At 46.5% G+C, this 12555-nt stretch overlaps 1 protein-coding gene across 2 annotated transcripts in view; it reads right to left on the bottom strand.

The window, feature by feature from the left end:
• ELAPOR2 (endosome-lysosome associated apoptosis and autophagy regulator family member 2) overlaps positions 1–8413 on the bottom strand; it is a 105952-nt gene extending 97539 nt beyond the window's left edge. For both annotated transcript variants that reach the window (XM_075770463.1, XM_075770539.1), the window contains exon 1: positions 8041–8413. In XM_075770463.1, the coding sequence (XP_075626578.1) occupies positions 8041–8166 (126 nt within the window). In that variant the 5' untranslated portion in view covers positions 8167–8413. The remainder of the gene's footprint in view (positions 1–8040) is intronic.
• Between the last annotated feature and the right edge of the window lie 4142 nt (positions 8414–12555).

Below are 12555 nucleotides of genomic sequence, written 5' to 3'. Positions count from 1 at the left end.
CATAAATCCTGCTGTAAAGGAGCCTGGTTAGAGCCTCTGCTTCTTTCCTTTCAACAGAAGTCTGATTTATTTTTTTTTTAAATTGGATGAAATAAGACCAAACAAAAGAGAGAAGAAAAGAACTGTCTTGGGAAATCTTTCTTTTTCTTCATTTGCTTTAAGGAGCCACAGAGCCGGAGATAAAAAGCAGCTAACCAGAAACAAGCAGCATTTGATCAGCACTGTTGACCTGCCAGCAGGAAGGAGCCACGGATATAAAAGCCTGGGAAAAATCAGAAGTCACCCATTTCTGATTCACATCTCGCAAAAGACGCGGCACCACCCCTTCATGTGTATAAAACACGGGCAGCCTGTGTGAAGATCTTCCTTTGAGAAACTTAAGAGACTAAGCACAAAACCAGAAGGATTCCACATGCCACAAGAAATGCTATGGGAAATAAACACTTCAAGACTCAACAGCTGAGGCCTAAATCACCTTCACCCTTGAGTTTGCTACTAAAAGTCACCATTTTAGTTTTCTGGGATGGTACGATCAATTTAGACACCGATTTCTCTACTATTAAATGTATACTGTACTTTATCAAGCCAACAGCAATTATGTTAATGGCATCTTCAAGTTTTGCACTCCCTGTCGCTTCTTCCTCTAGCTTGGTTATTTGATGCATTTAAATTTTCTGACCGTATTCATTACATCAAAAATACCTCTCAGCATGTTCCGGTCAGTTCCAACCTCAGAGGGAAAGTTCACCCTTTCCCCAAAGCAGGTTTTTTCATCAAATTGGATTATAAGATTAGCATTAGTAACCCACAGTGGTAATTATTACATAGAAAATAGCTCTTTTGGCTGTGTCTACCCTGGTAACTAGAAGAGGGCCAGGGATCTGCCCAGTGTTGTGGGCCAGCTCACCCTGCTTACATGAATCTCTCTTCTCCTGATGCTCCTGTACTGGACAGGATGGACATACCCTTTCAACCAATCCCAAACACCTTGAGCCTCTTTCCTGTGGATTATCCCCGGAAAATATTTGCACTTCTAAGGTGGAATGAAATCTAAACAAATGAAAATGAAGCTTCCCAGCATTTTCACCACCAAATAATACGGTTCCTGTAATTTTTTGTAGGTACTTTCCAATAATCTTCAAGTATCGCCATAAACCATCTCTGTTATGTGTTGTACTTCTTGACCATAAAACACTAACAGATAAGAGAGGTTAATGCTGTATCAGCAAGGGAAAATGGGATGAGTGATTTGCCCTCTCTTTGTAGCAGCAAAAATTCTCTGTCAAAGAAATGTTATACTTAGGACTAGAAATTCACCTGACATCATTTTATTTTCATTGAAAGCCTACCTTACAGCCCACAAATATCCCTTCCCTTGCAGAGAGGGCACTTGCATCTCTGAAGCCAGAGCACAGACCTCCACAGCAGAGAGCCACAAGCCAGTTCTTTCACACCTTCAACATATACCTCTCTCATTTTCTTATTCCTACATCAGGAAATACAGTCCTCTTGCTATTATCTCAGTGTAAACCCAGACTAGCTCTATCTGACCAGATTTTTATGTTCTAGAACTAAAATAAGAGGGGACCAGCCTTGTGCCTGGTGGGTCCCAAAGCTTCCTGCACTACTTCTAGCCCCCCAAAGACTAAACACTGAGTCATCTCTGCCACTCACCCAGCTAAAAAAAAAATCACCCTTTTCCTTTTTCTTTTTCCTTTTTTTTTTTATTTTGGCAGGTTAGTTTTCAGCCCAATCAGCGTTTGCTCTGACTCAGCACACCGTGACAGGATTGTCAGCACCAACGCAGGGGAGCCGGCAGCCCAGCTGCACGTGTCATCCTAGATCATCTTAAATCAGCTGTGAGCCCTTGTCTCAAGCGTACAGCGATTACTGCCTGGCACTATTTATAAAAGTGGGCATCACAGTGTTCGTGAAACAAGGTCATTATTAGATTTGGCTGATGTTTTGTAATTGAAAGATTTTGGCTTTTTTTTTTTTAAAAGGAGGTTGTTAAGAAAAGGGCTTTTAACTATTTCTCTTCTTCTTAAAAAAAAAAATTCTCTTTCCAAAGACTGAAAACCAAATTGTTTCCACTACCAGCAGCCAAACCTAAACAGATTTTTCAGGTGCTAAAATGTTACCAAGGGGGAGTAGGAGGGACACTCTTTTCTAAGTAGGTGTAAGAGTTAGGAACATCACAGCCGTGCTGGATACCAGCACAGGACCTTTCAGTGGCAGCCCCTAGAAAACCTTGGCAATGTCTGGGAGACACGTAGGATCTGTTCCCTGACCTGCTCTCAAACACTGATTTTTTTGCTATCATCTCAAGCATGAGGCGTTCAAGGCTGCTCTTCTTGTTACCACCCCTTATCCATTCTCTACTTTTTTTTTTCTAAACTGGTGCTTACCGCTTTCTTCAGCAAGTATCGATAGCCACTTACACACATGACATGGAGAAGCCTGCTCTGATGGCATCTCCCCGTTGCCCACAGAGTGAGCCCTGAAAGTCCTGACAACCCCTGGCTCTGCCCCATGGTCGCTGCCGTCGGTGGGAGCCCTGCCAATGTCTGCGCTGAGTCAGACCTGCAGGTAAGGGTTTCCCTTCAACCGATTCCAGCTTTTCTGAACCAGGTCATCAGCTGGCAGAAAGCAATAAACAGTACTGCTAACGCTTTCCCAATCAACACCCGGTGGAAAACGTGGCCTGGAGGAGGCAGCTGATAACCCAAATCACTGCGGACACCCATCCCGGCACCCGGCTTGCTGATGGTCCCGACCAGCATCGTGCATGGATGTGTCAGGAATCCCAGCAGAGCTCCTGTCCTCACTCGCCCTTGCTAAATCTACACAAGCTATGAGGAACAAAGGGGGAGGAAAAAATAAAATCATGGGCTTCTTCATAGATGATAGATACTCATCCTGAATGATCACGTGGTGTTTGATGGTGGAAGAAATGCAATCTTGTGTTGGCTTAATGTCTGCTACTCTTTCAAGTTTATGGTCTGTTACAGCAGTTTCCACCGTGCCTAATTTTCTTATGCTTGAAACGTTACAACCATGGCTCCCTTTCTATATTTTATACCAGCATCTGTCCTCCTTCCCAGGTTTCAAATTCTGATACCTCACCAGTTTCTCCTGTGCTTCCCCCCACCTCCCGCCTTGGTCTGCCTACGCGTTGCAGTGGCGATGCTTTCTGCTGCGGGACCTGCATCTCAGCATCTGTCTTCTCACCTTTTGTGCACCTGTTTCCACTTCATCAACTTTATTGTCAGCAGTTTTATAGCATGGGGTTTTGCTCTTCTTTCCTCATCTTTATGACTCTCCATCACCACGGCAAATGGAAGCTGTACATTTCCCTTTTTGCCTCATAGACACAAGTCTGCATTAGCAAGAGGTGATAAAAATAATGTGATCTGTCTATGAATCTTTTCCACAGACTCTTCTGCTGCCTATGAACCATTCATAAATTAAGAGCCCAAGATCTTTCAGATCCCTTAGAAATCAGGGAACACTACATTGTGTCCTCCCCTGGTATAGAGAGCTCCTGCTTTGTTGCCAAAATAGCAAAGGCAGGTGCTTCAGAGAAGGGGGCAAGGGTACCAATAAGGGACAGCAAGGGAACCTACTTAGAAGGAGAATTCCTTCCTAAATGTTTAGCAATGGGCTAAACCTCTCAGAGATTTTAAGGCCAACAGAGACTAAAAGAATCCCAGAGATCAAGAAGTCCCTGAGGTTGTTTATAGCTACACAAAAATAAAAAGTATTACCTTTTAACAGTGACAACATTTAGCCTTTCAAGTACACAGAAAATCCTTTTATTTCTACCTTATCCTAAAGATTTGCATCTCGTTAATTTTCTCTATCCTGTGCATTAATGCATGTTCTTCTTCTCTCAAGTTATTCCCTTCTTACTTAGACAGCATCACCCTATGCTATCATCACTGTATGCTTATTAACACTCACGGTTCCTGAGTACTAATGATAAGACACAAAAACACTCTCACCTGTTTTATCCTTACCCAACTTCTTATTTCCCCATGAGCACGTGGGCTGTCTCTACAGAGCCACCCACAATGACCCCAACCCTTTCCCCAAGCAGATACAGTTCACTTACAACGTAAGAGTGTATGAGATACTCAGATTCCTTCCGGCAGACATCCTTGTTATTCCCGCCAGCGATGTTTGGTGACAGGCATGCTGACTTTTATCTAGGTCTGTTACGTAAGGTCCTTCCAAGAGTGACATGTATCTCCTCTCCATCCTTTACATGGAACTTCACCTGGCTTCCCAGGCTGCTTAGCTTAGTACCTAGTATCTTGATTTAGTATACTAATATACTTAAAATACTTCACACTTAACTTAGACGCACCCCATTTTTTTAACTGTTTCTCATCATGAAAATTGACATTATTTCAACATACTTAATCCACCGTACTTGACCCAGTTTCAAGTTCATGTTTCCCTCCCTCCTTAAGACTTCCTTGGCTTTGTCTTACAAGCGATTTTAGAAAAGATTTTTTCATTGTCCAAATAAATTTCTTCTATCATTTCTATCTTCTCCAGAAGTATTCCAGCAGACTAATACAAAAATACTTTCCCTTACAGAAGGCATTTAGCAATACCCCTTCCATTCACTTAGTCACCTTAAAGTTCTATATTTGGTTTATTTGCCTACTGAATCAGCAGGTAAACCATCCAATGTAGCACAATCCCATTTATTATCTGTACCAAAAACATGTGTTTGCTCTCGATCTGCACAGCAATTGAGAGTCGAACAGGGTATATGAGAGAAAACATTTCTGCCAGCAGCCCAGATACTCCGTATCTCTCTTTGCAAACAATTTGGCTGAATGGGAAGTAAGAGAAGAGTCACTCAAAGATTTTCTTATGTTTTGAAAAACAACAGAGGGAAAGGAAAAATGAAATGAAGAAAAGATCCATTTAGGCTGAGTATCAATTACAATGTCCTAAAAGCAAAATCTGCTCAGATTTGGGTGAATCTCTAAGGGGAAGCCAAAGAAGACTCAGTTGAAAAGTTCAGGAAAAGAATCAAACACTGGAAAATAAGATGTAACAAAGATGTTTTCTGAAGTGGCAAGGGGGTGAGCATGAATATCGCTTCATTTCCATCATAATAGCTGAATGGGTATTTAATAAGAGTGAAAAATATGAGTGTCATCAACTCCACTCAAAGTCATAATTCATGCAACACATGAAACGTTTGCATTAGTATCCCATTCACCACTGGCGTAAGCAGAAAGAGTTCACCAAGCAGTTATTCTTCTACCACTGTCCCAATCCGAGTTACCAAATCACCAGAAGTATGGGATACAGCAGTGGGTCTCCCCAGCTTCTGCACCCCAGAGGTACCCCAGCCATCCAAAGCCCAGAGCCTGCCTCCATCTCTTGAAGATGCACCTAACACCTTCAAACTAGCTGCCAGCATCACAGAGCTCAGCAAAAGCTCATGATGTGAATGGGCATCACAGCCTGCACCAAACTCTATTATGCCAGAAGCTCACAGGCACATCAATTTACTCCAAAAACTCATGGGAACAGTCATTTGAGCTGCTCGTACATTTGCTTTGCAGCACAAACATACCTTTCCTAAAGTGCTCAACTACTACAGTCCCTGATGAAAGAAGCCAATGACAAAAAGGTTTCTGGAAACTATTGCTATACATTATTATTTTTACTATCTATGTTATCAGAGCACCATGGAGCCCCAGGCATAGCCAGAGATCCCACTGCTCCAAATGCTGTACCAGCGCAGAAATCTCACAAACTGGCAGATACCCATATTTCTCATAACAGTGAGTAAACAGAAAAACAAGCTGTCAAGGAAGGAGGGGAAAAAAAAAAAGGTGCAGCTAAAGAAAAGTTCCCCTATAGATTCAAAATGAACTACTTGCCAGTGCATTAAGCCTTGTGCTTTTCAAGCCTTTTGGGTACAAAACGATGAGACCTTTACCAAGTCTTCAATGATTGCAATACCCTATAACAGGCTGTGCTTTCTCATTTCCCGACTTCATCCCTATCTGAGTCTGCCCAAACCAGAGTCAATCACAAGAGCAGCTGTTGTGATTTTAATGGCAACACACTCAGATCACTAGAATTAGGCTGAATTAGGGCAAATGGCAAAGTTTTCAGACTGACACATAACAGCCAGGTATTAGCCATGTTTTACATGAACTATTAACATGTTCTTTCCTTTTGTAAACCACCTGATCTACTACCTTTGTTCTTTGCAAGCTTTTTCCCGCCCCCCCCCCCCTCCATCCAGACATGTTTGTAATTATATTCCCTGGGACATACGGTTGCACGGCTACACCCACACACCAGCACAAGTAACGTACAGCTTTTTAATCATGCGAGTGAGGGATGTCTCTGTCTCAAAGAGTATTCAAGTGAAACTAAAGTAAAACGACATTGTCCAACCTTCTGAAAAGAAAGCAAAAGCACTCAGGGCCAGATCCAAAGGGGCATAGAACTAGAGCTCAGGAAAGAATTTGCACACCTAAAGCCCGGTATGTAATGCTAAAAATACCAGCTCTATGTCTTTGGTACCTCTGCTGAGATTCAGCTGTCACCCTTAACCATCTGCAGAGGTTCATTTTTTTTAAGTGAAGACTTTAGGATGAAATCAGCTCTAGAAGGTCCTGTTTTCCTTCACTAGCTGAAAAGGGAGATAGGTAATTCACAGCAGGCAGCTACATAAATCCCCCTCTCTGAGGATGATCAGCATTTAGGAAAAAAAGCCACCGATCTGGGTATCCCACATGTCCCTCTACTTCCAGATTTCCCATGCTAGACCAACACTGAGCTCTCCCACTGAGGCTCAGCTACTTGGAAGACAAAAAGTAGATTCAACAGGCCAAGAAGGAATATTCCCCAGGTCAGGGATGCCCTCTTTCACCACAGGGAGGAGACACGGGCTTCTGCACCCCCAGCCGAGGAGGTCCCACACTGCGATAGCCCCCAAGCACGGATCAGGACCCTTCGCCGGCCCAGTGCTCTGATCCGGCTGCAGTCACTCATCCCCAATTCAGTCTGAGCATACACAAATTTTCTTGCTAAACAGTGCAATGGCAGTAGAAGAGGGGAGGAAGCTCTGTTCCCGGAGCATCCTCGGAGGGGTAGAAGAAAGGAGACTAACTGCTGTCAACCCACTTGCAGGTTTCTGCTTGCTAGAGCAGTGCCCCAGCCACTGAGACCCGTTGGGAAGGTGGTACCTAGCCTCCTCACCCCCACACCTACATTTAAAACACAGGAAAGACCCACTTGCTCTTTAAAAGTAGGAGAGATGATCTCCCTGAGTGTAGGAGTGAGGACAGAAACCCTGGAGCAGAGGCTCAGCCTTGGTCCCCTCCATCGGGGCTCCTTCTGGGCCACCCAGAGCTGGCCCAGGGCTGGGCATCCCTGGCCGGCAGGCTCAGCTCCCCCATCCTGCACAGCCCTGCTGAGCGGTCCCTGCTCCGAAGACACCGAGTCCCTCCTGTTTCGGGGTTTTACAGCAGGAGAGAGGCAGAAAGTTTCTCTCCCCGTGTCACACAGACGGCTCAGCTCTAGGACACCCCGGGCTGACACGGGGGGGTCGGGACAGCTTCACTACCCCCCTCCTTACTCTCCCCCTTTTGCACTGATTTAACACGGTATTTAGAAGAGCAGCGATGCCAGTCGAGTTCCCCTCGTTTGGAGGGGGGCTCTGCTATTTCCACGCACCGGAGGGAGCAGTCACAACCGGAGTGTGTGTGTGGGGGGGGGGTGCTTCGCCACCGACGGCTAAGGGAGCCGCTCCACGCGTGATGCGGGGGGGGTGAGGGGGAGGGTCGGCCGCCCCGCAAAACCCCAGGCAGAGGGTCCTTCTCCGTGGGTCCGATCCCTCTATCGTCCCACGAACAGCCTCGGGGGGGGGGGGGGGGGCAACAACAACCAGCAAAACCCCCCTCCTGGGGTACCACCCTCCGCCCGAGCCGCTGCATCCTCCCCCCCCCCGCACCTATGGATAGGGAAAACCTCGAAGGAGGAGGAAAATCTCACCTCTTCGCAGGGCGGCAGCTGCAGGGCGGCCGCCTGACAACCCAGCAGCCAGCAGCACACCCAGGCGCTGCCCGGGTACCCCCGCTCCGCTCCGGCCCGTCGCATCCTCATCCTCATCATCCTCATCCTCCGCCCCCGCCGCGGAGCAGCCGCGCACCCCTTCCCCGCACCGCACCGCACCCGGGGGCGGGGAGGAAATCACCGCCCCCTGCCCCTGCCGGAGACCTCCCTGCCCCGGCCGCGGCCGGCGGGTCGGGCTGGCCCTGGCCCTGGCCCTGCGCCCCGCCTGCAGCCGGGCATAACCCCGGGGGCTGGCACGGACGGCAGCGGCCCCGCCGGCCGCCCGCTCCCGGCAGCCGGCACCGCCAAAGCCGGGAGGAGGAGCCGGGAGGAGGAGGAGGAGGAGGAGGAGGAAGGCAGGCAGGCAGGCAGGCAGGCAGCGCAGGCGCACGCTGCCGAGGCTCGTCCAGCCCCGGCGCGGCAAGCGGGAGCGCGGCAGCACCCTCCCAGTTCCATCTCCCCAGCCCCAAAGGCTCTGGGGTGGAGCGGCACCGGGGGGTCAAACCGGGCAGACACCGCCCGGCAGCCCCGGCCGTGCTGGGGGAGCACGACAGCACCCCCCGGTTGTGCCTCCCCGGCCCCAAAAGGCTCTGGGGTGGGAGCGGCACCGGGGGGTGAAATCCCGCTGCCCTGGCCCTCCCGCGGGATGCTGGCCTTGCAGCCCCCGTCATCCCTCACTTGGCTGCTGGCACCTCCGCTCCCCATCCTTTGTGCATGGCAGCACCAGGCGATGCGGGGTGCTTGCACCTATCTCCCTGCTCCTCCAGTGCTAAGGATGTCCGTGTCCCCCCTTAAGGTGGGATCCCAACAGGTGGGATATGCGGTGGACCGCTCGTCTCCTCGCCAGACCATGACAGCGACCCTTCTCCGTGGCATGGGAGAGCAGCTTATTCGTGGCCTGACCCAAATCATTATTATCCCCAGAATTATGCAGACTGCTCCTTCAGTGGTTGCCTTTCAGTCCAGATTTCGTCTCCCCTTCCCCAGCAATGTCCGGCTACTCATCCCTAATGAAGTGTTTCACTGCCTCAGGTACTGACGGTCCCCTGCCTCCCTGGCATCTCTGCAACCCGCGCTCTTTCCTGTTCCCTCCTTTCCGCCTCCTCTTATCTAACCAGCAAAACCCAGCACAGACACAGTGCTCCTCATCACCAGCACATTATGTTCCTGTCCCTATTGACCTACCTTTTCGAACTCCAGTACATAGCCCTTTTTTTTTTTTTACTTCTAATTTGTTGAGTGACTATTTTTTGAGCAATTTTACCGCAATTCCTGTAATCCAGGTTTGACTCAGCCTTTATTCATCTCTTGAAAAGAGATGAGGAGTGTAAGGGTAGAGTCAGATCTTCGCCTGCATTGTGTAACCCCTCTCACCATCCCTGGCTGGTGTCATCGCTGTGACTGTACGCTAACACTAAAATGGATTCATTTGCTCATTTTATGTCATTTGAGGACCTTGCTGGAGCGGTCTGGAGGGAGCTCTGTGATGCTCTGCTAACAGAGACAAGTTTGAAATTTCCCCTTGTTTTCAGCTCCAGCTGGAGGAAGGAAAATGGGTTATCTGTTCTTCCACCGATGGTCCCCATCCCTCACCGGGGTACCAAATGAAGCAGCTTGTGTAAACTGTTACACTAAAAAGTCAAACTATCTTTCCAGAAAAAATGCAGAACAGGATAGAAACTGTGACGCTGCTTTATGTTTGGTGCTCCTGCACCAGGTAGATCACAAAGTCCATCCCAAGGACTCATTGTTCACCTTAACTGTGGGATAAAACCCAATGTTTGAGGAACACTGATTTCAGCGGGAGCAGCAATTCTCTTTACATTTTCTAAAATAAAACCCACAAAGCTTGCAGGCACTCCTAGACACGCAGCAAGGAAGTCACCCAGAAAAATATATGGAAGAAAATTATATTGGTTGGATACACCATGTCTTTCATACAAGAAAAATGGATATACGGTCAACTTCCAGAAAAGTGCACTTCTTGCTACAATTATTGGCCTTGAATAAAAATTCAGGGTGGGAAGCAGACCTGGCAGGGCTGCTCGCTGAATTGCTTCCTGCAACGTGAGGGTTCCTGCCCCCAATGCGCTACCAGCGACTCCCGAGGAGGCAACGGGGCCACTAACATGGGAGCAGCAGGAGTCAGCTCAAGCGAGCAGGCTTCCCGTGTGCCATAGGGATGGGCCAGGAAAAGGAGCACCAGTGTGCTCTGTCAGCTGCTCCATTACCCTCTTGTGTCACTACATTATTTAATTTTAAAACTCAGAATGGGAAGAACTCAATTTACAAATAAAAAGCTAGATACTCGTCTTCAGTGCTCGCTGTATGTTGCCAAAAATTATTTACTGTCCTCTGTGGGACTTGCTGTCTTTCTAGCAAAAAAAATTACGAAGATCTGAGAATTTTTTTCTCTTGCTTTATGTTTCCAAGTGACAGAGGTCCAGGAATTTCTTGAGCTTTAAAAGCACTGTTGTCACTTCAGTTGTTGTGTTATTTGAACAGGATCTGAAATGTTTGTGACATTAAATCCTGCAAATCTTACCTGAAGGCAGCATGGCAAAAATTCTGTCGTGCATAGTAAGCATGAGGCCAGCAAAAAAAAAAAAAAAAAAAAGTGTACTATTTAAAAAATTAATCAGCTTAGATAGACATGGACAAATGAGGTAGAGGAAAGCAGTGCTGGATTTGAGAAACATCATGTAAGTTTAACACAGAAAAAAAAGTAACACATATATATAAGGCAGCAGAGTTGAAGGATTTTTAAATCTAGTAAAAGCAGATAGCAGGTAGTGAAACTGGGAGTTTTGAGACCTGTATCTGAAATCTTGACCTAATACTTTGATTCAAGTGAGAGGATACAAAAGTAATTCAGAAGAATTATGCAATCTGAGTTAAAAACAATTGCCCTGCTCTACTATGTTAAAGTACAAAAGAAAAAGAAAGGAAGAAAGCTAAGTAGTAAGTAATAATTTATACTGTGAGATGTGCTTCAAGCTACATCTCCAGAATTTCCTGTGGTTTATTGTGCCTCTCCATTAGTCTGGTGTAAGTTAAAGATGCTCTTAAAAGTATACCTTTGTTGTTAGCTGTGCCCAGAAAATCCAACAGCTTTTAAGCATCTAGGATCCAGGTCTGTAACCAGTTCTGACATCAGTGAGATGCTTAAAGTTAGTCATGGACTTTCACGTTTGCAGAACTCAAGCCATAGGTTCCTCCAGTAGCCCTTTAGCCGTGACAGGGAAGCAGCCATATGTCGCTAATGTTAATAACACCAAGTGAAAGGGAAAATTAAATGGCTGCCAGCTACTGTTTGGATGCCAGCAATTAGTAACTACACTCGGGATTACTCAGGCCTGTAGGCTGACATTGGCTTGCATGGGAATACATCATAGGGTAAATCAAGCTATTAACCCTTTTTGCTGTGCCTGCTTCTGATGAAAACTCTTGAAAGACCTTGCCTGCACTCACATTTCACTGCAGCTTTTGGAAAAGGTAATCAATATAGAGCAGTTTCATGGAGTTTCCTCACTGGAAGTCATTTTCCGATGTTGGTGACTCTCCACATGGTTGAATGACGTGATCCCTCTACAAGGGTAACTGGTTTTCCCACAGAAAGTAACATGTTCTTTTAATTTGCCAACACATCCACCTGTGGGCTCTACCACAGTGTGTTTTGCTCAGACATCTCCTTTTTCTTATGGCCCATATTTTTCCCATATAACCTGGACATCTGTGCACTCTGTATGAGGGTATACTTTATCTGAGATAAAAATTAACAATTTTTCAAGCTGTAGCGTCATTGTGGTGCTTTACTAAGTGGGGTTCGGGATTGCCTTAATATGCTCTTGCTCATGCACATATTTTCACTTTTGGATTCTCAAACTCTTCAAGCTCTTTGGAAATTCAAGATACATAACAATAGCAAACAAATGTTTTGTACCTGCACCTCTCATTCAGCTCTGACCTACTTAGACATCACTTTTGCTTTCAAGTCATTCAAGGACCATCATGAGTCCAGGAGGGTCTGGAGAACCGTGCTGAGAAAGCTGACGTGTCAGGACAGAGGCTAAGAGCCACAGTCACTATAAAATGGGTGACATTGGCAGTGGTCTCTCTCTCTAAGGTTCTTCTGCAGCGCATGGAAGAGCCCGATGCTGAGATCTCCCTTAGTCACCAACAGCTTGGGGTACTTTGGGAGTATCATTCACCCTCTCCTAACAAGAAGTTATAAACCCATCAGATACATGTTTTAAAAGGTACCCAAAGGTGTCCAGAGCTGAAAGGGATGGTAGCACCCATTGCACTTGTTTTAATCACCAGTTTTAGGAGGAGCTGAATGTCACCCTAGAAATGGTTTTTTTCTCTCCATTAACTACATAGGTAGCTCAGATATGGACACCTCCACATGCTCAAATGAAGCTCACCCTAGATAAATTTCTGCTCCCTAGCATG

This window comes from Balearica regulorum, chromosome 1 (genome assembly GCF_011004875.1).
Source record: "Balearica regulorum gibbericeps isolate bBalReg1 chromosome 1, bBalReg1.pri, whole genome shotgun sequence".
Taxonomy (NCBI): Eukaryota; Metazoa; Chordata; class Aves; order Gruiformes; family Gruidae; genus Balearica; species Balearica regulorum.
Note: the sequence above shows the minus strand (reverse complement) of the source record. Positions and strands in the feature narration are given on the sequence as shown.